This window comes from Hypomesus nipponensis, chromosome 11 (genome assembly GCF_054491055.1).
Source record: "Hypomesus nipponensis isolate SF chromosome 11, ASM5449105v1, whole genome shotgun sequence".
Taxonomy (NCBI): Eukaryota; Metazoa; Chordata; class Actinopteri; order Osmeriformes; family Osmeridae; genus Hypomesus; species Hypomesus nipponensis.
In genome coordinates, this window is record NC_140371.1 from 18,722,761 (window position 1) to 18,747,284 (window position 24,524).

The following is a 24,524-nucleotide window of genomic DNA, read 5'->3' on the forward strand; positions in this document are numbered from 1 at the left end:
GTAGCAGAGTAATTCCAGTGTGGAGACCAGGCCTCTCTGACACAGCTGATACGGAGGACAGAAGAGCTTATTGTAAGAGATGCATGATCCCCTGTGGATCGCTTTCTCTCTCCCCTTAGCCTCTCAGATCCCATAGGGAAGAAAAACATTTCCTCTCTTCCTCTCACCACGCAATCCCTGCGAAAGCTACCGGACCCCGGATGCCATTTCAAATTTGAACGTTTTTTCCCCTCATATGTCCTTTGAGCTGAGAGACAGAAGGGACAAAGCCAGGCGAGAAACTAGCTTTACCCATAATGCTCAGTCTCTGTGTGTGTCCGGGCAGGGAGATAGAAAGTTAACCCATGAGGTCGTCACCATAATAACATGACTTAACTACTTTGTAGACTATGTAGCAGAGTGACTTCCAGCTGTAACCCCGCCAGCCCAACACGCACACACGCATGCACACACACACACACAACACAGCACAACATAACTTTCCATTCCCACAGTCTTTCATGGCTCTATAACATACACTCCTGCTCCTTCCTTAGCTCCCTCTCCAACCCTAACCCCCCCCACGCTCCTCGCACCCCCCTTCCCCCGCCCCCCGCCAGCTAGGTCAGTCTGTGCTCCAGCTGGCTAGCTCTGAGGCCTTCTCTCTTGCCACCCACTTGAGAACATAACATCTGACAGATTTAACAAGGCTGGAAGTGTGTTCCTTTCTATCCATTAGGGGATGGAGGTTCAGGGAGCACGGCTGCCAGAGATGGAGAAGCACTCTCCTACGAGCGCATGATGTGAGGACAGACAGTCCTCAAGTCTAGACACAGACAATAATGTTTCATCTAAACAGCAGATTGGCTGCTACTCCGGTTCACCTTGGTGGCGTTTTATGATTTCCGCCCATTCCTACATAAAACGATATTCGCTCAAATGAGCAACCGGGAAGTGTGAATAGAGGCTTTCTTTTAGGCTGACACGTGTTGTCCAAGAGGTTTACCACCCAAGAGGCGTCCAGTTGTGGTTTGAATTAAGTGAGCATGTGATTTCAACGACACCTAAAATCAATGTCGTAAAATATGCGGACAGTTATGGTATGGGAGGGGAGGCAGGGCCTGGGGGGAGATGTGTGTTTTCTGTAGGGGCTGAGGATGTGGGGGCTACAGGCTTCATGGGTATTCATTACAGGCTATTACAGCAGAGGTTACACTGGACGCTCTATCCTCCAGTTACCGCTGCAACAACAGACAGCACAGACTGACATCACGTCCCTCTGCTGGTCCCTGAGCCACAGCGTTTACTACCCTGAACTGGTGACCAGCTGGAGCCGTGTCTACTGCAACTGTAGATGCTGAGAGGAGGATATGGAGACAACGGAATGTTCCAGAGAGAGTTAGCCATGCCTGGAGCACTCTTACACTTTGTAGTCCATGTTTGTAGGCCTTTATCTGTGAGTTGTGGAAAAAGAGGGGGCAATGGGGGTCAGATGGCTGAGCGGTTAGGGAGTCGTGCTATTAATTGGAAGGTGGTTGGTTCAATTCCCGGCCGTGCCAAATGACGTTGTGTCCTTGGGCAAGGCACTTCACCCTACTTGCCTCGGGGGAATGTCCCTGTACTTACTGTAAGTCGCTCTGGATAAGAGCGTCTGCTAAATGTAAATGTAATGTAGATGTAACAACCACCTGTCAGGCCACAACATTGGTTGGTTTTGTAGTCTTTCAAAAGTTAACTCCAATCTCCTTATTTCCTAGTTAAGCGAATCAAAGAAATATATATGCGTAACAAATCAAATCAAATCAAATGTATTTGTATAGCCCTTTTTACACACAAGCATGTCACAGAGGGCTGAGGTAACAAAATATGTGGCTGACCAAATATGCACATTCTCTTGATTTGAATGAATCAGTGTTAGCATAGGGCCCAGAATCCTGCTAGCACAGTGGTAATGTGCAAGTAGGCCTTTGTATTCATATCTAGTGAATGTACGCTTGACTTTTCCAGCAAAACACCAGAAACATTTAAGAGTTCCAATGCAGCAGAAGTTAGAAAACTAATTACTGAGAAATCAAACATTGCTTCAGAGGTAGTTGATTTTACACAGGGATTGGATTCTACTTGAGCAGCATTAATGAGCAAGTGAATCAATATTAGTCATTGTCATAACAGTTGAGGTGAATTGACAGAGGTCATATTGAGGTAGTAAATCATATCGGTCTAATGGATTGTAAAACATTTGTTTCTTGGGATAGGGTGAATTGATCCAATATTCCCCAGCAAATCATTGTCATTGATTTGAGTTACTGATCACGTGCTCTGATGATAACACTGTCAACGACTTACACCCAACAAGACAATGTCACAGTCTGGGTTTAAACAGCTGGAGAAAATATTTTAAATGAAAGACCATGGTTGGATTGCTGTATTGGTCATGGTATAATGCAGTATAATTGAGCTTTTTTCATTTGTTCTGTTTGTGAAATAAGTCCATGACTCACTGGAACTTTCACAGCTATGATTCCAAGCTCCGGCCAGAAAGTGAGAAGCTGTTAGCCCCTCACACTGTTTGGTGTCTTCTCAGTTGAGTTAACACCGTTCTCTGTTGCTTTTCTCGAGTTCCACTTTCCCCGGGTGGATTTTCATTTATTTGGAGACCCAGTTCCTCACCCCTCCTCTCAACTCTTCTCCCGGGGTTGAAACTGGAGGTATTTAATGGGAGTGATCATTATTTTATAACACTGAGGTCACACATAATTACACTGTCCTCTCACACTGTTCTCACTCCAGAATCCAATCCAACACGTTAACATTTCCCAAAAAGGAAACTCAACTTCGACTTCTTGAGTTTCCTCCTCAGTAGGACAATGGAGATGGATCACAATGACGTGGTCTACAGGAAGGCTAGCCATGACACCCCAGTCTGTGGGAGGAATTCACGTACCGGCTCTCACTAGAAGAGACTTTGCTAGTTGGAGTGTCTTGGTTTGAAACCTCATTGTTGCTAGCACACACAAGCACACTGTCTCGCCTGAAGATGGAAAGCTAAAGGAGAGAGGACTCTCTCTAGAGACTAACCCTGCTCTGATCAGAGAGGATGGGGGAAGAGGTCATGAGGGAGAAAGTGAGAACAATCAAGGACACGCTCTTTTTTTATGGAGCTCATCGATGCAGATTCCTGTTGAAGAGGCAGCGAGACGGGGCTTTGATTTGTACTTAGAGCTAAGTGACTAGGCCCTCTGATGTATATTTAAACATCTTACTGCGATTCAATAACACTGGATGAAAAGTTTAAATAAGCCATCATCCTTTAATCTCCCCCCTCTCCCTCTCTCTCTCTCTCTCTGTCTCTGTCTCTCTCTCTCTCTCTCTCTCTCTCTCTCTCTCTCTCTCTCTCTCTCGTGTTTGTACATGTGTCTGTCTGTGTGTGTGTGTATATAAGCATGTGCACGCGCAATCAATTGCTAATTGAACACTGAGAGAGACTATCCTGAGAACAGGTATTATGCTGTGCACTGAACCCAAGAAAGCAACCTGGTCAATATCTCTACTCACCATGGTGACTGCGGCCCAAGACCACAACACATATTTGTATTCATGAAGACAGCATTCTCCCTCGCCCACCCCCATCCAGCAATCACGGCTGTCTTAGAAGCACAGAAGATTATTAAATGCAGCTTAACGTATCACCCACTTCATTCGCCAAATGAGTCCTTGAAATCCACCGGCAGGCTCTCAGTGGTTGAACTGCACTACCCAGAGTTCATGAGGGATGTCTTCCTGGAGTGCCAGTGAGACCAGGGAAATCTCAACGTGTTTCAGGAGCTGTTCTGTAGTCCCATTAAGGGGGCAGATTAATAATTGATTCACTCCTTCTTCTGGACTGGATTCGAAAGGAGTGTGCTTGGCCCTGGTCCTGTCTCACAATTATCGATCTGGGAATGAGCTGTCACTGGGCCACATCTGAGATAAAGTGGTCGTAAGGGCCGGGATGCGTGTTGTGGTGTGTGTGTCTGTGTTGGTGAGCGCACGTGTGTGTTTATGTCCATGTGTACGACAAGTGTGCCAGTGTGTGTGTGTGTGTGTCCGCGCGACAGCACCAGCAGCATAGCCGCATTCGTCTTTGCCGTGTCCAGATTAAGAGTTGCTGCCGTGCCTGTATCTACAGCCGCAATGATGAAGAGACTCATATCTGGCTCAGAGGAAACGACCCAGGGTCTGCATGACTGGCTCTGGCTGACTGTCTGAGCAACTGGGCTGGGTGACTGCTCCAGAACGGCTCCGAATGACAAAGTCGTTGGCCTGTGTTTTACGGTGCCTCTGTGGTTTCACCCCCTCCTTCCCTCCCTCCCCGGAGAGGGGAAAGGTCAACATGCTACTCCGCTCAGAGATCAGTCAAAAGCACACTTCCACGCTTCCTGGTCCTGCAACAGCGTGAGCTAGCTAGTTCCCTGAGAGAGAGGGGGGGGGATCGCCCACCACAGAGCAACAGAAAACCGGATTTGAAAATTACCACCGGGTACGATCCTAAACATCTAAGTTCTCTAAGTCTCCCCCTCTTACCAGGGGGCTGGATGCTGATGTTACAACCAGAGAAGCTTGTGGAGCGTTCTGACTCCTAGCAGAGTATAAAGGCTTCACTCAGCTGTAACACCCACACTGATTAGAAGCGACACCGAACGTGAGCCGGGATGTTATCTCTCAAACTGAAAACCCAGCGCATTGACCCAGGAAAACATTCAGCTCAAGGTTGTTTAGCCCCTTCGTATGTTTGCCTTAGAAGTTTGCAGCCTATTTCGTGAGACTCCACCTCAAGCCACGGGGGTTCTCAACTCATATAGTGACGTAGAGGGCCTCTTTTGATCAGAGACCATGCAGGGAGATCCTGCTTCTGGCTTTATACACATATCTAACAACCCGTGAAAGTCCCACAGCAGAAAAAGGAAAGTTAGGTTGGCAAACTGTTGTTGCTGCTGCTGATCTAATTCTTAACCCATGTCTACTTTCAGAGGTTCTGATACGAGTAAATGCGCGTCTCCTTGTCAGGAGCGGTTGTTTTGACCACTGTGGTCCTGGAGTGGCTAGTGATATTCCACAGACGTCGCTGTTGTAGGTATAATGGCCTGCTTTCTCACCATAGATCCTTATCTGTTTGAAATGAAGGGAAACACACAGACCGAGGGACTGGGCTTCAGTAAAAATCCCTGGACCATTCATCTCCCTCCCGCCTCGGCCTTTGACACTGTGTTTAAATAACACTGTCCTGGAAACAGACGAAGACCACGGGGTTCCTTCATGATGGAGCGCTTCAGGAAGTCTCCCTGCTGCGACCCCTAGTTGACCCAGTGACCCTTGGAGCGAAGCGAGAGGGTGGAGAAGTGGAGGGGGTGGGAGGGGGGTCACCAGGAGACGGTCCTGGGAAGGGGGGGGGGGTCACCTGGATGGCCCTGGGAAGGCTGGTCTGGGATCATGGCCCCTACGCAGTATCCAGGCTGAGGTAACGTGGACTACAACAGGGAACTGATCAGAGATGGCTGATTAGTGACCTCTTCATCTCCTCTCTAGATGGGACTTGTTCAACACCCAGGGTAGAAGGTGTGGAAGTTTACAGGTCTACACATTCCAATGTAAAGATAGTAGATAAGGGCTTGACGCATGACTGGAGAGCAGGGCACTGGTTTGAATCCTTCTGCTGTGATTGTTAAGTGTTTTAACACATTTTTACATGTTATAGTCTTCTGGTATTGAACACTTAGTAGGCACAGCAGACAAGGATATCTGTCAATGGCTTTGGGCGCTCTTAATTTATCTTGCTTGGTGTGAAGGTCTACTGATGCATACTGTGACCTCTGACTCACCCTGTTATCAAACTAATCCAGCGAAAAGCACTTGAAAAGAAAAGCATTGCTGTTCAAACTTTCACTGTCCCTTACGTCCATCTGTGACTTATCGGTCCACTTTTACAGCACTGATCACGCACAAAACGAGTCTCTCAAAGCTCTATAAAAGTGGACCATTTCATGTTTCTCAGAAAATGTGTTTCCTCGGTTAGCTTCTGGCTGTGAAACATAACCTGTAGTCTCCTGCCATGACAACTGTCACATTTCCTGAACACCCCCCCCCCCTCCCCTCAAGATTTTATGGGGAAAGGAAAATAAAGTTCTCTCTCTTTCTCTTTCTCTCTCTCTATTCTCCCTCCCTCCTCCTCCCTCTCTCCACTTTAGACAGCCATGTTAGCCGTCAAAGGTGAAAGAAAATCCACGCCTCTCTGTTCTGAGTAGCCTGCTGGGTCTTTGTAGTCGTTGTGGCTCCGTGTAGAGTTTTGGAAGAGAAGAATGGAGCTCCGAGCCCAACCTGAACAGGTAGGCACCAAGGGGCAAAACGGGCATTCTAGTGACATTCATCAGCTCTGGCAGAAAGGCAGGAGTGGTACAGTGCACGTGTGTACACGTGTGGATGAACACGCACGTGATTGCATGACCCCACACTCATACACAGTCAGAGGAATCCTTGAACACGCATGAAGATAATCCAACGTTTCATGATTATATATATTTTTCTGATCGACATCTCATCTATGACACATATTTCAACAGCTAATTTATGCTATCATTTCATTACAGTTTATACCAAGTATCTCCTTTTGGCGCATTGTGCTCTTTTATCATCTAGGTTGGCTCTGAAAATATATTTTTTTAGATAAGCCTATTTGAGCAAGCACCGTTTTATTTATTCAATTGAAAGAGACAGTGTCGGAAATGAGAATGAATTCACTTTTAACTGCTGCCAACACATTATTGCTCCATGGACATAAATATTAAAAGCCCTTGTGCATTCATTAGATTCAAAGCAACAACACACAGACCAGCAATTTGAGCACACAATAGAATTCCTTCATTGTTGGCCTAAAAAAAATCATTAAAATCTGTAAGTTCTGTCAGTAACTTGGTGTGGAAATCTAATTTATTTATCAGCTCTCTGTTAACCTGCTGCAGAGAAAATATAATTTATTATTCAGTAGATATTATGGATGCAACCCTCCCCAAAAAATATTTACCTTTGAGATGCTGTTTATTTGTAAATATTATTATAATATAATTATTATAATAATAATTTGCAGAATGCATTTCACCGACTGTTGTCTCATGGTACATGGTGGTTTATTTTTACTGCCAGTGTTCAATCACCGCAGGGCAGAGCGACTACATCACATTGTCTCACACATTGTATTGACAGACTGACATGTTACTGGCATGCCTGACCTTGAACAACCTGCCCTCCAGGCCTTGGTCAAGCACATATCTCCGATATCTGAATACACACAAGGTACAGTACATTTGATTGAACCAGTCAAACACAACAGAATCAATGGGATATGCTCCACCCACCTGCCCCCCCCCCCCCCACACACACACACACACACACACACTCCAAAAAGAGTAAACATACAGTAATTTGCTGTGTAGTATAAATCCAGTGCACCCCCAGGTTTCTCGAAAGTTAAATTTGAGATGCATATTGGAAGTGTCTTCATGACACAGAGAGAGGCAAGGATTCTCTATGGATATGTTCCTGGGTAATTTCCCAGACTACCTCAGCCCCAGCACCCAGCCCCAGCCTTCCAGAATGGATATGTTAAATGTATTCCCCCTCAGGATATTTGATTTCTCTCTGTGTAGTTCTATTTGACTGAGTGGAATAATAAGGCGGGCTAATTGGGGAGAAGCTGTTCACATGCTGATTATTTGTTTCTTAGAGTGTGTGTGTGTAGAGTGTGTGTGTGTGTGCGAGCGAGTGCCCTTGTGTGTGCAGCCACTGCCACGTCCATCCGTGTGTTTGTGAGTATTTTGTGTCGGTCTGCGTTGTTCCCCACATGTGGGAGGATTTGCCCTGTGTGTGCTTAAGTCTTTGGGTACATCCAAAAGAGCCATCAGCAGGAGAGCTTTCAGCTAATGCTGTGGGTGGGACTTTGTGGGGAAAATCTTCCCAGTCTGTGCGAGTGCACTTCTACGTGCAGTGAGCCAGTCAGTCAGTCGGTGTAGAGCCACACTAGCATCAGACCTCCCCGTTGAGCTGATAGCAGCATTTCAGAGCGCATTTTAAATTCAAGGTGCTTAGTGTTACGACGCCTCTTAATCCACAGAAAATCAATGCTTAATAACCTATGAAAACGTACATTTGCGGTTTTAGCATCGCCAGAGGCCTCTTCTGGTACCCTGGGGGCTTGGGCTTTAAATATGGCTGCATTAGCAGAAGAAGAAGAGAAAAAAAATCTGCCTCTCATAGAAGTAAGAGGAGAGATGCGAGTCTGGCGATTCGGCCGTCTGACCTCTGTGGGGCAAAAAAGGCAGGGGGGCGGTGGGGGACATGACGACAATGGACTGGTGGATAAAGGGAGGGAGTAGAGGAGTGAAATACTGGAGTGGTGAAATCAAACCCCCAAATTAAGAACAAATGACTGATTGTTTGCAATCTGAAGGTGCTTGTGCTGCGAGGCTGTATGTGAAGGCTGCTTCATTGGGACAGTCTATACTGTACGTGTGTGTAGAGTATACATGTGTATAATGTCCTGGAGTATCCGTGCAACGTAGCAACCCTTACTTGCTTCACTCCGGGTTGAGTAGAAAAAAGATTGAGAAAACTGCACAGACCTTAAAATAATCTCCATGCCATTCCACCATAAAACCGAGATTCTCTACTCTTACCCTACTAGAGGGATGAGTCAGCCTGTCTGCCTGTCTGCCTGCCTGCCTGCCTGCCTGCCTGTCTGTCTGTCTGTCTGTCTGTCTGTCTGTCTGTCTGCCTGTCTGCCTGTCTGTGCCTGCCTGCCTGCCTGCCTGCCTGCCTGCCTGCCTGTGTGTGTGTCTGTCTGTCTGCCTGTCTGTCTGTCTGTCTGTCTGTCTGTCTGTCTGTCTGTCTGTCTGTCTGCCTGTCTGTCTGTGTCTGCCTGACTGCCTGCCTGCCTGCCTGCCTGCCTGCCTGCCTGTCTGTCTGTCTGTCTGTCTGTCTGTCTGTCTGCCTGTCTGCCTGTCTGCCTGTCTGCCTGTGTCTGCCTGCCTGCCTGCCTGCCTGCCTGCCTGCCTGCCTGCCTGCCTGCCTGTCTGTCTGTCTGTCTGTCTGTCTGTCTGTCTGTCTGTCTGTCTGTGTCTGCCTGCCTGCCTGCCTGCCTGCCTGCCTGCCTGCCTGCCTGCCTGTCTGTCTGCCTGTCTGTCTGTCTGTCTGTCTGTCTGTCTGTCTGTCTGTCTGCCTGTCTGCCTGTCTGCCTGTCTGCCTGTGTCTGCCTGCCTGCCTGCCTGCCTGCCTGCCTGCCTGTCTGTCTGTCTGTCTGTGTGTCTGTCTGCCTTAAGCCCTGCTGGTGAACACTGCTGTAGGCTCGACCTGCTGGGGTGTAAACACCTCTGGATGAATGTTGGAGCTTAAGAGGTCCAGGGATGAATGCATCCAAAGCTTTAGAGTCTCCAGCATCCCCCTGAACAGAACACACACACACCAGCCCCAGCCTCCTCCCCAGCCTCCTCCCCAGCCTCTTCCCCAGCCTCTTCCCCAGCCTCTTCCCCAGCCTCCTGCCCAGCCTCTTCCCCAGCCTCCTCCCCAGCCTCCTGCCCAGCCTCTTCCCCAACCCTCTCTCCTCGCCTCCCACCAGACACAGGCAATTATTATCAGCCGGTGCTCATAAATGTACATATACAGTAAGTTCCCCCAACCAGTGTGCTGATCTCTACCAGCCGTGATATTAAATCCATCAGAGGCAGCATCCCCCACACCTCCCAAACCCCCCCCCCCCCCCCTTTGCTGAAAAATAAAGTATGATCCTCTCTTATTCTCAGAAGCCTCCTTTCCACTGGTTTCCTTAATAACGTACATAACTTCTGGCCGGCGAGAGCACTTCTCTTCTGTGGCCTTGACAACTTAGATAGCACTTCAGAAAATCAATGCTTGGATCTGGACGGATTCGAGAGGAGAGGTGGGGGCATGGGGGGGGGGGGGCTTGGGGGGGTATGCGGATACAATTTGTTGTTGTTGAGTTTGAGCCTGCCTCAGCCCCATTCGCCCTCTCACTCTCTGTATCTGCTGAGAGGCAGAGAGGCAAGAGAGGGGGGGATTTTGAGACCTTTGATTTCCACGTCTGTGCCTCACTTGCGTACGAGCGCATGTCACACAGAAATGCGGGCAAAGCCATGAACTTACACATGCGGAGGAAGAACACCCAAAAACGTTCTCAACACCACACCAGGAAGTCCGCTTGATTTGTTATCTAGTGACCTCAGGTTGACCCTTTAGCAGTATCATTGCTTAAACACCTATGATTACAACAACTGAGCGAAAGGTTTGTGACTCAGGTCATCGATGGACCAAAATTCCCCACAGTTAAATCTGATGACACATGCTTCTGAAAAAGTACAGTGCTACCTCCTCTGAACGTTGGTTGCACACAACCATCTTGCTGCAAAAGCGACTGCAATACATCCATGTCCCTTATATCGATGTGAAACAAACTAAAGACCGAAGGAAACAATGATTCTGGAGAGCTGCATCTGAAGATTCATGGCACTTTAGACTGACTAAAGTGACATATCGGTTGGGCCGAAATTGAACTGACAAAGAGCAAAGCAGTTATAGACATTTCATCCTATACAAGAGTAAAATATTGAGTTACATTCCATTTCAACGTTGTAGTTAAACTTTAGGAGATGGATACATAGGAAGTTAATAACAATCGTAGAATGGGATCACCCTTTCACCAGAGAACAATATCCTTAAAAACAGAGCTGGATCTGACAGTGACCTTTGTCTTTAAGATATGAGAAAAGATAGAAAGCCTCCATAAAGAAGATCCTATAGCATACATGAATGATTAATCACCCAATTTGTTATCTCGGAATAAGGTTTGGATAGCGTTTTAATATATAGGAACTATCTGTCATTAATTAACAATTAGCAATTAATCACTTTCAGTCATATCAGTTATCACAAGGTTACATTATCACAGACCCATAACCCTTCTTTATGTATTTAACGCTACAATTAACTCAATAAAAATACAAATCAACACATTTGTAATAGTGGGGAGTGAGTAACCACATTTAATAATAACTATAATTAAGAAAGTAGTTAAATCAGTAGAAAGGCAACATTGTATGTCATTCTAACCCTAAATGTTTGCTCAGCTGGATGTGTGAGAGAGAGCAGCATCTAACCTCATCTGGTGTAAATCTTCCCAAAGGATCGCTCCAGCCCATCCCTCCCTCCTCCAGCCCATCCCTCCTGCCCCACACATCCCTCCTGCCCCACACATCCCTCCTGCCCCACACATCCCTCCTGCCCCACACATCCCTCCTGCTCCACACATCCCTCCTGCTCCACACATCCCTGCTGCCCCCCCCAACCCCCCCCCACACACACACCCAGCCCCCACTCAGGCCCCCCCCCCCACACACACACCCAGCCCCCACTCAGGCCCCCCCCCCCACACACACCCAGCCCCCACTCAGGCCCCCCCCCCCCCACACACACCCAGCCCCCACTCAGCCCCCCCCCCCCACACACACACTCCTCCAGCCCCCAGCATATTGGATGGCACACTTTCATTATGTACTCTCCATATGACTTCATATATGCTAATGTGGTGCTAATGAAACGGAGGGTTTAGCGGTGTTGCCGGTAAACATCCACCAGATGTGCGTGTTCCCCTGTTCTCAGAGTCGAGTGAGTCACTGCACACTTCTGAAGGACTCTGAAGGATTTCTAATGACAGAAGGGAACAAAATGATGGGCTTCATTCCCTCCACCATACCTGCAGTTTTCTAGTCTCTCTCACCTCTATCACTATGTCTTGTGTGTGTGTGTGTGTGTGCGTGAGTGTACTACAAGTACTAGGCAGTATACTGTTTGTCTGGCATTGTGTCAATGCTTCAGTGTTCTTCACACAAGCCCACAGAACTCTCTCTCTGACCTCTCTCTGTGCCTTCATCTCCTTCATGATTAGATCCCATGTTAGTCGAAACAGATTACTCTGGCAGCAACAAAGCAATAACTGACTCACCGAGCCTGTGGTTAACTTCATTCTCCAACGGACTCCCCTCACTTTCAATATCTGCATTAGCTTCAGAACCTATTACAAGCCAATTGCGTTCAGTGGACAAATTGCCCTTCCACCCACTTCCTCCCACTGTTTCATAGTTTTCTACTATCCCGAAAAATCCCCTTTACATAATAACCATGGCATTTTAATGGTTTCTCAAACGCCTGCATACAATTTCATACAATCTTAGTTTCAACAGCCTCTTACAGTAACAGAAAAAAGGAGACCAGAACAGTGATATCATGTCAAATCTGTTAGAAGGAGTCTAATAGGTTGTTTTCTCCCCAAGACCAATCAGAACAGTCAATACAGAAAGAGAAGTCTTGGAGGCTATCTGCGTGCTTCCTTACTTCATTTGGTCCCTGCAGCAGCATGATTCCTCCCTGAAGCTGCTTTCGGTGCTCGGCTGCCCTCCACTCTCCCTCTGTATTTTGTTCTCCACTTCTCTCCTCCCATCCACCTCTCCTCTCCTGTCCTTTCATCTCTTCTCCCTTCCTCTCTTCTCCTCTCCTCTTGTCTCCTCTCCTGTGCTGTCCTTTCATCTCTTCTCCTCTTGTCTTTTCTTCACCTCACCTCTCCTCTAGCAGGATTATGTGCTCAGGCTGTCAGTTCCGCTAGGCTAGGTGCTGCAGCTCTTCGATCCCTGGCCATGTCTGATAGTTTGCTGCTCACTGTGGTGAAACGCCACAGCAGATCTCTCCAGCGTGTCCACCACAGCGAGCGCCTCTCCCTCTGCACTCCTGAGAGCGCAACAGATGGACAGCGTTTGGCCTCTTATCCTACCCTCTTTTGCATTGAATCGAAGCACTTTTCTTACTGTACTAGTGTTGGATTCTCCCAGAAGGTTCTGAGATGACCTTTTATACATTTGCCTTCCGCAATCGATTTATACATCTTTCAGGGGATTTTTCCGAGGATGATATTAGATTTCTAATCTTTTTATTAGCTTCAGGGGCCTATTGAAACCAGTTGTGTTGGTTTGTGCATCTGTGCTTAAGGCTAACAGTGTATAGAGGTCGGATTAGCAACATATGCTTTCCCAGATAGAAGGATGAGCAGCCTTGTCCAGCAAGCTTGTGTGAGAGAGTGCTGACAGGTGCTTCCAACAGGCTAGGGGGTTAGAGCAGTAACAGGTGTGTGGTCATGGCCATGACACGCTGATTTCCCTAAGTGAAACCTAACCAGAGCTTGTGTCTTGTTTCTCTCTCTCTTCCTCTCTCTCTTTCTCTCCTTCCATCTATCTCTCTGTCTCTCTCTCTTCCCCTCCCTTTCTTTCCCTCACTCGATCTCCTATGTTTTCTCCTGTTGACGGTCTCCATGGCAGACTTTTCCAATTAGCCTCACCTTCGTTCTTGTCTCGCCAAATCACACTTGGCTTGGAGAGTGATTTACAGATTGGAATGTCAAGTTGAACTCATAGGTTTTTGGAAACTCAATGCTTAGGCGTTCCACAAGTTGAAATTACATCTTTTTCTGAACTAACATAACATTTTGACATTTACATTCCAAAGAAAGAATACATGAATAGTTTTACTTGTGAGGTGAGTCATAAATTGCTATATGTTTACACTAGCAACAATCAATCTAGATGAGATTCTGCTTGACCACAATCAAAAAGCCAATTTCCTTCCCGGCTTCCTCATTGTCCTCCCTCAGGCCTGGTGTGTGTGTGCCTCTGTGTGTATCTCAGTGGGTGTACCTGTATGTGTGTGTGTGTGTGTGTGTGTGTGTGTGTGTGGGTGGTTTTGTGTACGTATACTCTGCAGGGATGCAGACAGCCATGGTAAACACATTCCAATCCCCAGGGTTGTCGTGTAGGTGTGCATGGAGGCAAGCTTCATCAGCGCAGGCCTCAGGCCTGATTTGTGGCGCTACTCGTGGAGATTGAGTTGGAGAGAAACAGCCAGGGGACATGGGATGCCATTACACGCTAGCTAGGGAAGCTGAAGGACGGACTGACTGACTGACTCCCATCGGTGTTGATCCTCAAGAATATCCTCAATACACTCCTCCTCAATCTCTCTCTCGCTTTCTCTTTTTGACATACACACACACCCACACACATACTCATAAACCCCATATAGTATATACAAACACACACACATAGATACACAATCACACACACACACACACACATACCAATAACCAAACAAGCTGTGTGTGTATGCTTGCACACATACCCTCATACACACTTAGTGTGTCAGGTGCCACTATAATCCCTGATGAAATGTCCAATCCAGATTCATGCTGTCACAACCATTTATTTTGTAAACTGTGAACGGAAATGGACTATTCCGGTCTCAAAAACATGTACAGTCCATTGATATTCAAATTCTCCTTACTCTTTTACTTCATATTTGAATTATTCAACTATACACTTTGAACATATCAAATTTTCATTTTCAATTATTAAATACATTCTTGAAATGTTTTAAAAACCTGGAGCGAGAACATGGTGGTGGTGATTATGGAAGTATACGAGACCAGTTTCCAATGGTAATGAAATTGGTTTCCTTGCTACCCAGAGCTCCTAAGCGCATTTGCAGAGTACATTTCAAACTTCACTTCAGTTAAGACGTAGCAGCCACTCTGCTTTGCATGTAAATCTAAAAAGTTAAGGATTCAGCCCACACACACACACCCCAACACAGGCATGCACACGGACGCACACACATACACATTTCGCAAAGGCTCAGAGGCCAAATCCCAATCTGCCCCCCCTCCCCACCCACCCACTCTGCAATTCCTTCTACATTACTCTTGTGAAATGACTCACTTCCTTTATTCTCTGCAGCACCTAAAGAATGACTAAGCAAGCATTGTGGTTATCTATAGGTGAGTCCCACCATCCATTTATTTTCAATGCCTTCTCAACAGGTCCAGCTATGGCAGCCTGCTTGACATCAGCCTCTAATGGCGGATGTGAGAGGCTTACAGCAGGAAAGTCCATGGTTGGATTTGGGGCACTGTGTGGTTCTCAGTTGGCTCTGTGTGGAGTGGGCATGATCTTCCCATGCTCACATGGGTGTCCTCCACAAATAACCCCCATATAAAAACATCCAGTACAGAACAGATTGCTCTCCTGCCCATGCCCCTGGCCAGGTACGGGGAGAGCTCTTGTCGTTGGGCCTCGATGTGGCTGATCTCTGCTCCTGGTTGCCTTCAAAGGGGGGGGACAACAGGATGGAGAAGCGCGCAGGAAACGTGTCTTTGGTGGACACTCGATCATGTATGTTGGAGAGGCATGTCATGATGAATAAAGGGTTTCTTCTTCTTTATCCTAATTGGCACATATGAGGGGGTGGCAGGGGGGGGGGAGTGGTGGTAGAGGAGGAGGTGAGGGGGGGGGGGTGTTGACAGGCAGTAAAACAACGCTCCATCCTGATCCTATAAATACTGCGCACAGGAGGAGGGACAGTGAGGGAAAACTGCTTTGCCCGTCATTCAGTCAGCAGAATGGCACTGCTTCTATTTAACGTGTGTGTGTGTTTGTGTCTTCACCTCCAATGATGGTTTAAATAGAGCCCCTCCACAGGCTGGCAGACAGGAGCAGAGTAGAGCGCTCTGCCACACTGGAGGAAGCCATCAGGGACTGTCATTTACGCAAGGACACATGGTCACCCAGACTCAGGGACACACCTCCAAGGACACATGGTCACCCAGACTCAGGGACACACCTCCAAGGACACATGGTCACCCAGACTCAGGGACACACCTCCAAGGACACATGGTCACCCAGACTCAGGGACACACCTCCAAGGACACATGGTCACCCAGACTCAGGGACACACTTCCATGGACACACACTAACACACATTCTCCCTCCCCAACTGTTCCACCCTCTTCCCTGTCTGGACTGCCAGCCCCTCTCTCACTCCTGGGTGAATCAGAGAAAGTGAATAATGGATGAGCTACAAGATGAGGGCCTGGCCAGCAACCACCCTGCCAGATTAACAGTTCTCTCTCCCTATCAGACACTGATGCTTGGTTGGAAACACTAGGAACGTCTATTAGAGACGGGGTTCATTCGACAACATTTATTGTGGAATGAAGTGACATGTTTTCCCTAAAGTGACCTGTTGTTGTCCCCAAATTGACCTGTGGAAACAGATGGCAGTGGGTCCTCCAGGCCTTTAGGAGGCCCTCTAATCTTGTTTGAATCATGGCTGTCATAATATAACAAACTGGCTTCAACATAACATGAGAGAATGTGTGGGAGAGAATGGAATGGTCCGGCAGCAAACAAACAGTTCCACATAGAATATTCATTTAGAACCCTCCATCTCTCTCTTCCCTTCACGCGCTCTATTTCTCGCTGTGACGCTAGTACTGTGGCTCTCTGTTATGGTAATAAGGTGAATTATTTCATTTCCCATCCCAAGAACAATATGTACTCTCCAAATGTACAAATATTAATATTGTCACTGAGCTATATTTACTTTGTCTGGCTCCCGCATGAAGGTCTATTTCTAAAGTTAAACATGCAAATGTAAAATTTAATCCAAATACTTTTAGAAATGTTTTAGGAGAATACTTGAGAAACGAAGCCTGTTAGAAAGGAGGAGGGCAGTTGCACAGTCTATAGTTCTGGGGTAATCTACAGTTCTGGTTTAAAACTATCCATAGCACACTTATCAATTTAGATTTCCCTTCTGCATGCTTATACAGTCCATTACTCACTAGCCAAATCAGGACGGGCTGCTTTTAAAAGGCTAATTACCCCAAACAATAAATCAGCTTCACTGTAATAATGTGATTAATATTTTGAAAAGCACTCTTTACAGTTGGCCCGCAGTCCCATTCATATTAACTTGAACAATGACGAACATCGTTTCTGGAGGGGATTCTGAGTTTTTAATTAATCTGAATGTGTTTCCCCGCGGGGCCCTCATAGTGTTGGCAGAGGTTTTTAGATGCAGCGCTGAGTTGCAGAAAGACACGAAGAAATTGCCCCAATCTACAGCTGGAAGGGGGACCCATCAGAACTCCATGTGCCAGTGGCACGTTCAGTGGACATGTGATGATTTATAAGTTACCACTTGCTAATGTGGCAGACAGGCACAACCGTGGAAAAACAACCTGGTCTATTGAAGAGAGTTTTAGAAGCATTAATATGATACTTCACTCCTGTCATCCAAGCAGAGGGCAACGTAACGGAATCCAGCTACCGTTTTCCAATGTGTACAAAATTAGACTAATGGCCTGCTTTGGTTGGGATGTGCTCGGTGAAGTTGAATTTGTTGATGATGTTCCCTTCCGTGTTTTCAGAGTTGATGCGATTTTCCGTTCTGTGAAAAAGGCTGTGTTTAGCCGTGTGCATGCGGGGAGTGAAAGTGAATTATGGCCTCCAGGTTTCCCTGAACGAGCCCTCAGTCCGATTCAGCCTCTCAGCTGCACTGATGTGATCAACCCTACAGCAGCACTCAAAGCAACCAGTGTGTGTGTGTGTGTGTGTGTGTGTGTGCGTGCGCGTGTGCTTGGGGTGATAATTCATGTGCTCGACCATAGAATTTTGTTTAGGCTCACAAAAAAATGAAGCACGGAGAAGTTGACATTTTCTCTTATCTCCTACAGCTTGTGCAGGATCTGATTCTGATAGCAGAGATGGGAAGTAACAAAGTGCAAATATTTTGTTACTGGGGGCTACTTCAGTAGATTTTTCTGGTATCAGTACTTCACAATTGTTCTGACAACCTTTTACTAAAACACTAACCAATTAAGGGTTATGACTGCTTTTTACTTAAGTATGTCAGAGCCCATACTTCTTTACTTTAACTTGAGTGAAAAAGTGTAGTCAGTACTTCATTTTTTTCAACATAAGTATTTGTACTTGAGTCAAGAATGTGTGTACTTTTGCCATTCACAAGGTCCATGTCCCTGATGATTTGCCGCTCTCAACACATTCGGAAAGAACCATCATCTGTAACCATAGTCCATGTCTGGATCTTCTATCTACGCGTAGCTAGGTCCAGGTAGAATAGTAGCCGCACGAGGACCAGGATGAAGGCCAGTATTGTTTGGGTGTGTGTATCTGTTATTCTCCATTCTCCAATACAAAGACTAGTGTGGAAATGACTAGTCTCACAACGCAGCCTCAGAGAGATTGGCAGGCTGTGTATGGACAGAATCACACTCCGCAATGTGCAATATGACACAGACACAAAGGAAAAACAAACAAATTGCAAAAAACACAAACATCTCTCTCTCTCCTTCTCTCACACACACACACACACACACACACAACCACGTTTGCTTACACACATGTACACTACCTCCCTCGCAGCACTGCGTGTCTGCATGCTTAATTACCGAGTAGAGCCCAATTTGGATGAGCCCTTCTGTTTCTACTGGGGTCCTGGAGCTCCACTCCCCGGTCCCTGTCCAGGGAGCCTCTGCCCTGGGCTCCCCCGCCCTGAGGGCCCCTCCCTGGGGCCGAGCTGGCCGGACTGCTCCAGGGGTCTGCACCAACCCCTCCCTCTGTAAGAGACGTGCTCGGTTCAGGCCCGCAGGAGGTCACACGAGAGGTCACAGTGCACAAGAGGGCAGAGGGCAGGGAGTGAATGGGGACAGGGGTTAGGGGGTCAAAGGTCAGGCCAACAAGGCACACTCGGAAGGTAAGGCAGGATCCCAGGTGGGGCATTCTCCAGCTGGGCAGAGGGGGCACAGGTGTGGAGGATGGTTAGTGGGTTACTCTTAGGTTTGGCACAGGACAGAGGGAGGACAGAGGAGTGGGAGTCTTGCAAAGGGCATCATGTTAAAGCAGGGAGTATGTATAGTTCTCTGAGACATCTGGTTGCCAACACTCATGTACACAAACACACACATGTACACAAACACACACATGTACACAAACACACACATGTACACAACCACACACATCCACCCTTGGGTAGCTCATATCAAGCACAAGTAACCAGGTATCTAGTAACCAGGTATCTAGTAACCAGGTATCTAGCTGAGCTAGGACAGCTCACACTACTCCTGTTACTGCTGCTGTTTGTCAACCCGCTTGTTCATCTGTGAAGGATTTGGCTTTAATCGACTGTGACTCACCACGACTTGAAATTATTTCATGACTACATTTCTTCAACTGAGTGTAAAATTACAATGCAATGTTTGTGAAAATGCAGACAAAAAGTGGGGTTATAGTTTACACGTCATATCTGAAAGAAGATCTGCCAAACTGTTAACAAAACAGAATTTTAATTTGAACCAAATGACCATCTAACGGTTACAATGCAACCCTCTGGTGTGCGTGTGAAGACTTTTTGTTCACGTCCGACCGATTAATGTAAACCAGGACCAAAGTCAACATCTGAGGAGGTTTGAATGTGTAACACGTGGTTTGGATTTGAGCTATGATGATGCATACATGCAAATGTAAGTATCAATGCCCTCATTTAACATGAGAATGGAGCTGAGACAAACACAGCTGGATTCTGTACAAAAAGAAGGTGGGCGGGAGGAGGGGAGAGAGAGAGAGAGAGAGAGAGAGGGGGGAGAGAGAGAGAGAGAGGGGAGAGAGAGAGAGACAGAGAGAGAGAGAGAGAGAGAGAGACAGAGAGAGAGAGAGAGACAGAGAGAGAGAGAGAGAGAGAGAGAGAGAGAGAGAGAGAGAGAGAGAGAGAGAGAGAGACAGAGAGAGGGAGAGAGAGAGAGAGAGAGAGAGAGAGAGAGAGAGAGAGAGAGAGAGAGAGAGAGAGAGAGAGAGAGAGAGAGCTTCCTTTAGTAGTTTGTTTGTTTTTCAGGGAAACGTTGTGTGTTGATACGGTGATTAAAAGTGTGGGATGAAAGAAGGGGGCTGTTCTCTGCAGAACGACAGGCGAGAACACACGTCTGGCACAATCACAGTTTTAGCATCCCCATCATCACAATGAGTGTTAACATCAAAACACACACACACGCTGCTCCTCAAACCGGCAACACAAGGAACAACAGACGTAATAGTCGCTCTGGAGAAATACCACCGCGCTCCGCGCAATCATCCGCGCGTATTCAATGTTGACATTACTGTGTGTTAACCTCGTCGAGATTTCCATTCTAAAATTCCGAGCCTTGATTGGAAGAGCTCCAGACACAATGAGACAACAGCGAAACAGCGAGACAGTGAAACAGCTGTCGTCTTAACAGGATCAGCTCTGTAGTATCCCGGGTTCCAGGGCTTACACAGCATGTCACACCCAAGGCCAACACAGCATAGCCTGCCTTGGCACCTGCCACCGGTCAGTCAAATACAAGGCCCACTCAATCTACACACCCCCTGGTACAGGATCAGGTGCATACTACCTCACATGATCTCACCCAACGGATTCGAATCCCCCCCGCAGCACGTAGTGTCTCAGTCGAGTAAATATGTGCGATGTCCCTTTAAGGGCACGCATTTTTGCTTGTATTTGTTTGACACCAGAGACGTTTATTCCCATACGACTGTTCGCCACATCGATCTGACTTTAGACTGACACCTCAGCCTGTGTGTTTTATCGAGGGAGGTGGATTAGCATGCAGGAGAGTAGCAGAGCCAGCTAGCTAGCTGGCACAAATGGCGCCCTGCTGATTCTAACTGTCAGCCTGTCGATTAACTATGATAAATCACTCTCCCACTTTATATCCAATCAAAAATCTCTCAGGAGGACTAAAATCTGGTCACCTTTAACTAAATGATTCTTTTTTTGGCCGTGCCGAGCGGGCGGGGAACCGCGGCTGATGTCAAAGCCATGGCTGTATTATTCCACCATTAGTCTGCAGCTGTGACAGTCATCTATATAACAGTTTGAACAGAAAAGAAAATGAAATAGCATACTGACCTGTGGCTAATTCAGTCATTTGAGGCAGAATGACCCTGAAGGACAGTACCGTCACACACAGACAGAACGTGTCTTTGTCAAGGGCACGAGACTCAAGCTTGGGAAGCTGAGATATTGCTTTTCTAACCACCCTCCAGGTCACATTAGAAATAGGACCGTTAATACAAACAGATGGTTAATGATTAATACATCAAAATTTGATATTGTCCTATTACACATCAGTGCCTGAGTAAGGGATCCCCAGACAAGGTCAGGGTAAACAAAGCCTTCTGACTGTGTCCTTCCTACCGCTCCACAACACAGTCCTCCAGGAACTGTACACCTGAACCGCCGGGACCCAGGGCTTGTCCTCTGATCCAGTCCAAAGGAACAGCCGGGGACGGGGAAAAAAGCACCCGGAGAAATCAATAGTTTCTTGTAGGCACAGCCTCAAGTTTCTATTTTAACATGGGTCTCTATCGATTAGCTTTCAGATGAGACGTCTTTCTAGGACAGCCCAGTCTGGGAGGATTTGGGAGTCTTTAGCGGAACAAAACCCAGCGTGATGGAGAGCTGGAGGGATTGAGGTGTGAAAGAATAGAGGGATGGAGGGTGTAGGGGAGACGTTGGTTTCCTTTTTGCGTCAGCGCCACGTCGAGGGGGCTGAAGACAGTTAGGAGGAGGACACTGTGTCACAGACGGCTGAAATAGCTCGACTTCAAATAACTCTTTGGAGCCTTTGACTGACAAACCCTGACACAGACAGAGAGGTAAATCAGGGGAGACACCTGAGCTGTCAAGGACAAGTGAAAAGGTTCCCAATTGGCATGTGTTTATGTGATAGAACTGGCATTAAGACTTGGCAGAAGCAGAACCCTAAAGTCCTGTAGAGAGGCATTACCTTATTTGGTTAATTTCTTAGAAATCTTTCTTTTCTCTCTCTTTCTTTCTCTTCTCACAGACACTCGCACACAAAGCTGGTGTGAGAGTTCATTATGAAATTGGTGCTCTTACCAGTGGTGAGTGGTGCTGACAGGTTCTCAGTCCTCTTGTCAGGACAGGGCTTTACACTATGCTCCTCTGTCAGCAAGGCTCACTCCACACACAAATACTTTCACACATTTCACTGCACTGTACCCACTTTATTCACACAGGAACAGAGGCGCCTTCATGAGGTGGAATTCAGACAGAAAGAAGGTCGGGATCAGTGTGAGGTTTGATGAAAGGAGACAAAATATTAGGGTTTGTGTTAATGGACCTGCGAACCAACAGAGCTTCAAGCATTTTCTAAATTCTCCAATTCAGTTCAGAGGGTGTACGGGAGAGGGGGAAAAAAGGGAAGGTAGTCAAAAGGACATAATGATACAAGTACTTTCAGAGAGAGTCTGAATGAGCTTTTATCCAGTACTGCAGACCACAAAAAGAAACAGCCCTGTTGTATTTCAGCGCTGAACCCATGGCACTTTCCTGGAAACCCATGCAGCCTGAACCAACTACGCGAGGTTTGGTGTTCGGAACAAGCACAGGTACCAACAAGAGACTCCTCCTTTTTATTTGTAGTTATACTTTATATTTGAATATCGTGTCCTTATCCTTGTCTGACTTCTACCTGCATCATTTAGACTGTGCCCATCCATCTGTCCCTGACGGCGAGTCAGATCGTTTAGATTACCAGATCCCAATTACTTCTGTGTCACATCTTCTTCCCTGGCTCATTTCTCATTGGTGCACTAAGGAACAGTCAGTGACGATTGGCTGACACTAAACTGTGTCTTTATCTCCAAACCCAGCAATCAGAAAGGTACCATCTCCACTGCGACCTGACAGTTTTGTGACTTTGTAAAACTCCCACAGTTTAAAAGGTACTGTACAACACATCATAATATAAGTGCTCTCTCTTTTCCTTTTCCCACCTTTGGGAGAACAACATCAACTTTGATATTTGCTCTGCGGCCGCGCAAATATGTTTCCCAGTCCCCGCGCTCCCAAGATGGAGCCAAGAAAAACCAAGTATTGAAATCAGTCAGTGTGGGGTGCAGCAGTGCAGCGGACACTCATGAATACAGTAATATGAAACTGGGCCTTGTGTGTGTGTATTCATCCATCTCCTACAGTGCTATCGCCCTTGGGCAGAGCCAAATGGTGTAGTAGTAATGTTGAGTCCAGTTGAATCAAAGAGGAATAGCCTCTTCCTGCTTCCTGAATGGGTCACTGACTCACAAGATGGCCAGCTGGTAATAAAGAAAGGGAACGGGAACCGTTTCATCTGAAGTCCTTTTTGGTCCTTGGTCCTTCCTCTTACCTCACACTCATTCATTCATGGTGGCATATGGGGAGGAAGTGCTGTGTTGGAAAACATTGTCCCTGGTCAGTTAGGTACCCATTGTTTCTCACTGAGTGGTCGGCTTATCGCTTGGTTGGTATACAGCAATGGTTGCAGAGAGAAAGGTCAGAGGTTAAATCTCATCTTCTTCGTCAGGCACTAAGGCATATTGCATACATCCATACATAATGCAGTTTCACTTATTTACAGGTTTGTGAAAAAATAAATGAAAATTAAAGTGGTTTGCTCAATAGCCTCCCCCTATCACTATCATTACAAATAACAACAACAGCAGCAATACTAGATACATTACCAAAGCAATTATTCTAGAGACAACACCCTAATTTGAGACATTGGCTAATATACAATCCCAAAAAGCCATTTCAGTAGCAACACCAGTTTCTTTGCCGATCATCAATCCCAGTACCACCACAGGCACCAGTACTATGACCACAGCCACCGCAGATACATACTGCTGCTTTATCAGCCCAGCACACAGACACAAATATGCCATGTCCTGCTAATGAGAAGCAGGGAGATGTGTAGACGGAGGAAGAGCAGAAGCATTCAATGAGCCATTTAATCGAGTGGAAACACAGACATCAATACAGGTGGTTCTCAGGGAGACAGACTTAGGGGCTTCTGGGAGGAAATGAAGGGGAAAGAATCAAGCTGCACCTTGTGCTAAAAAGAGATCATATAAACACACGCTAACATTTTCACGTGCACACACATACACACACAGTGGCACATCGCACCCTGGTGAGGCCACTGATGTGATAAATGAGAGTCGCATCAAACAGGAGCCGCCATTTGCTCTCTGCTTTGTTCATTTCCCCTGGCTTGGAGTTGTTATCGTCCGCTAGCAAGATGACAGTGTCAATTTGAATGAAACTGAAAGATAACTTACAGATGAATATGAGGGGCGCAAGAGTGGCTCACATGGGTAGGGCACCAATCGTATGGGCTAAGGGCACAGCGGCCACGGTTCGATTCTGGCGTGGGGAAATTTCTGCATGTCTTCCTCTCTGTCTCCCCATAAATGTCCTGTCTATTCTCGAACTGCGTCAGTCAAATAAAGCCAAACACATAAAATATATAAAGGAATAAAACCTGAATTTCAGTAGTCTAGAGAGTAGTTGCGTTACTGAAATGTCTCCTTGCTCCACTGTGCTGGGAAACTGACTTACTCATACTTCACAGTGAGTCAACCTGACTCAACTTAGGGCTAAAAGCTTTCCCGTCTGCCTGGAGAAAGTACATGAACATAATTAAATCAACTTTGGAGTGTGTGTGACTGTGCTTGTATGCATGTGTATGTTTGTTCATGTGAAGAGAGAAAGAAGACGTACATGAA

General features: G+C 46.7%; 1 protein-coding gene across 1 annotated transcript in view; it reads right to left on the reverse strand.

The window, feature by feature from the left end:
• Positions 1-24,524, reverse strand: part of gfra1a (gdnf family receptor alpha 1a) — a 48,906-nt gene that overhangs the window by 20,857 nt on the left and 3,525 nt on the right. Inside the window, exon 4 of the mRNA XM_084710251.1 lies at positions 18,371-18,538. Coding sequence (XP_084566377.1) covers positions 18,371-18,538 — 168 coding nt within the window. The remainder of the gene's footprint in view (positions 1-18,370; positions 18,539-24,524) is intronic.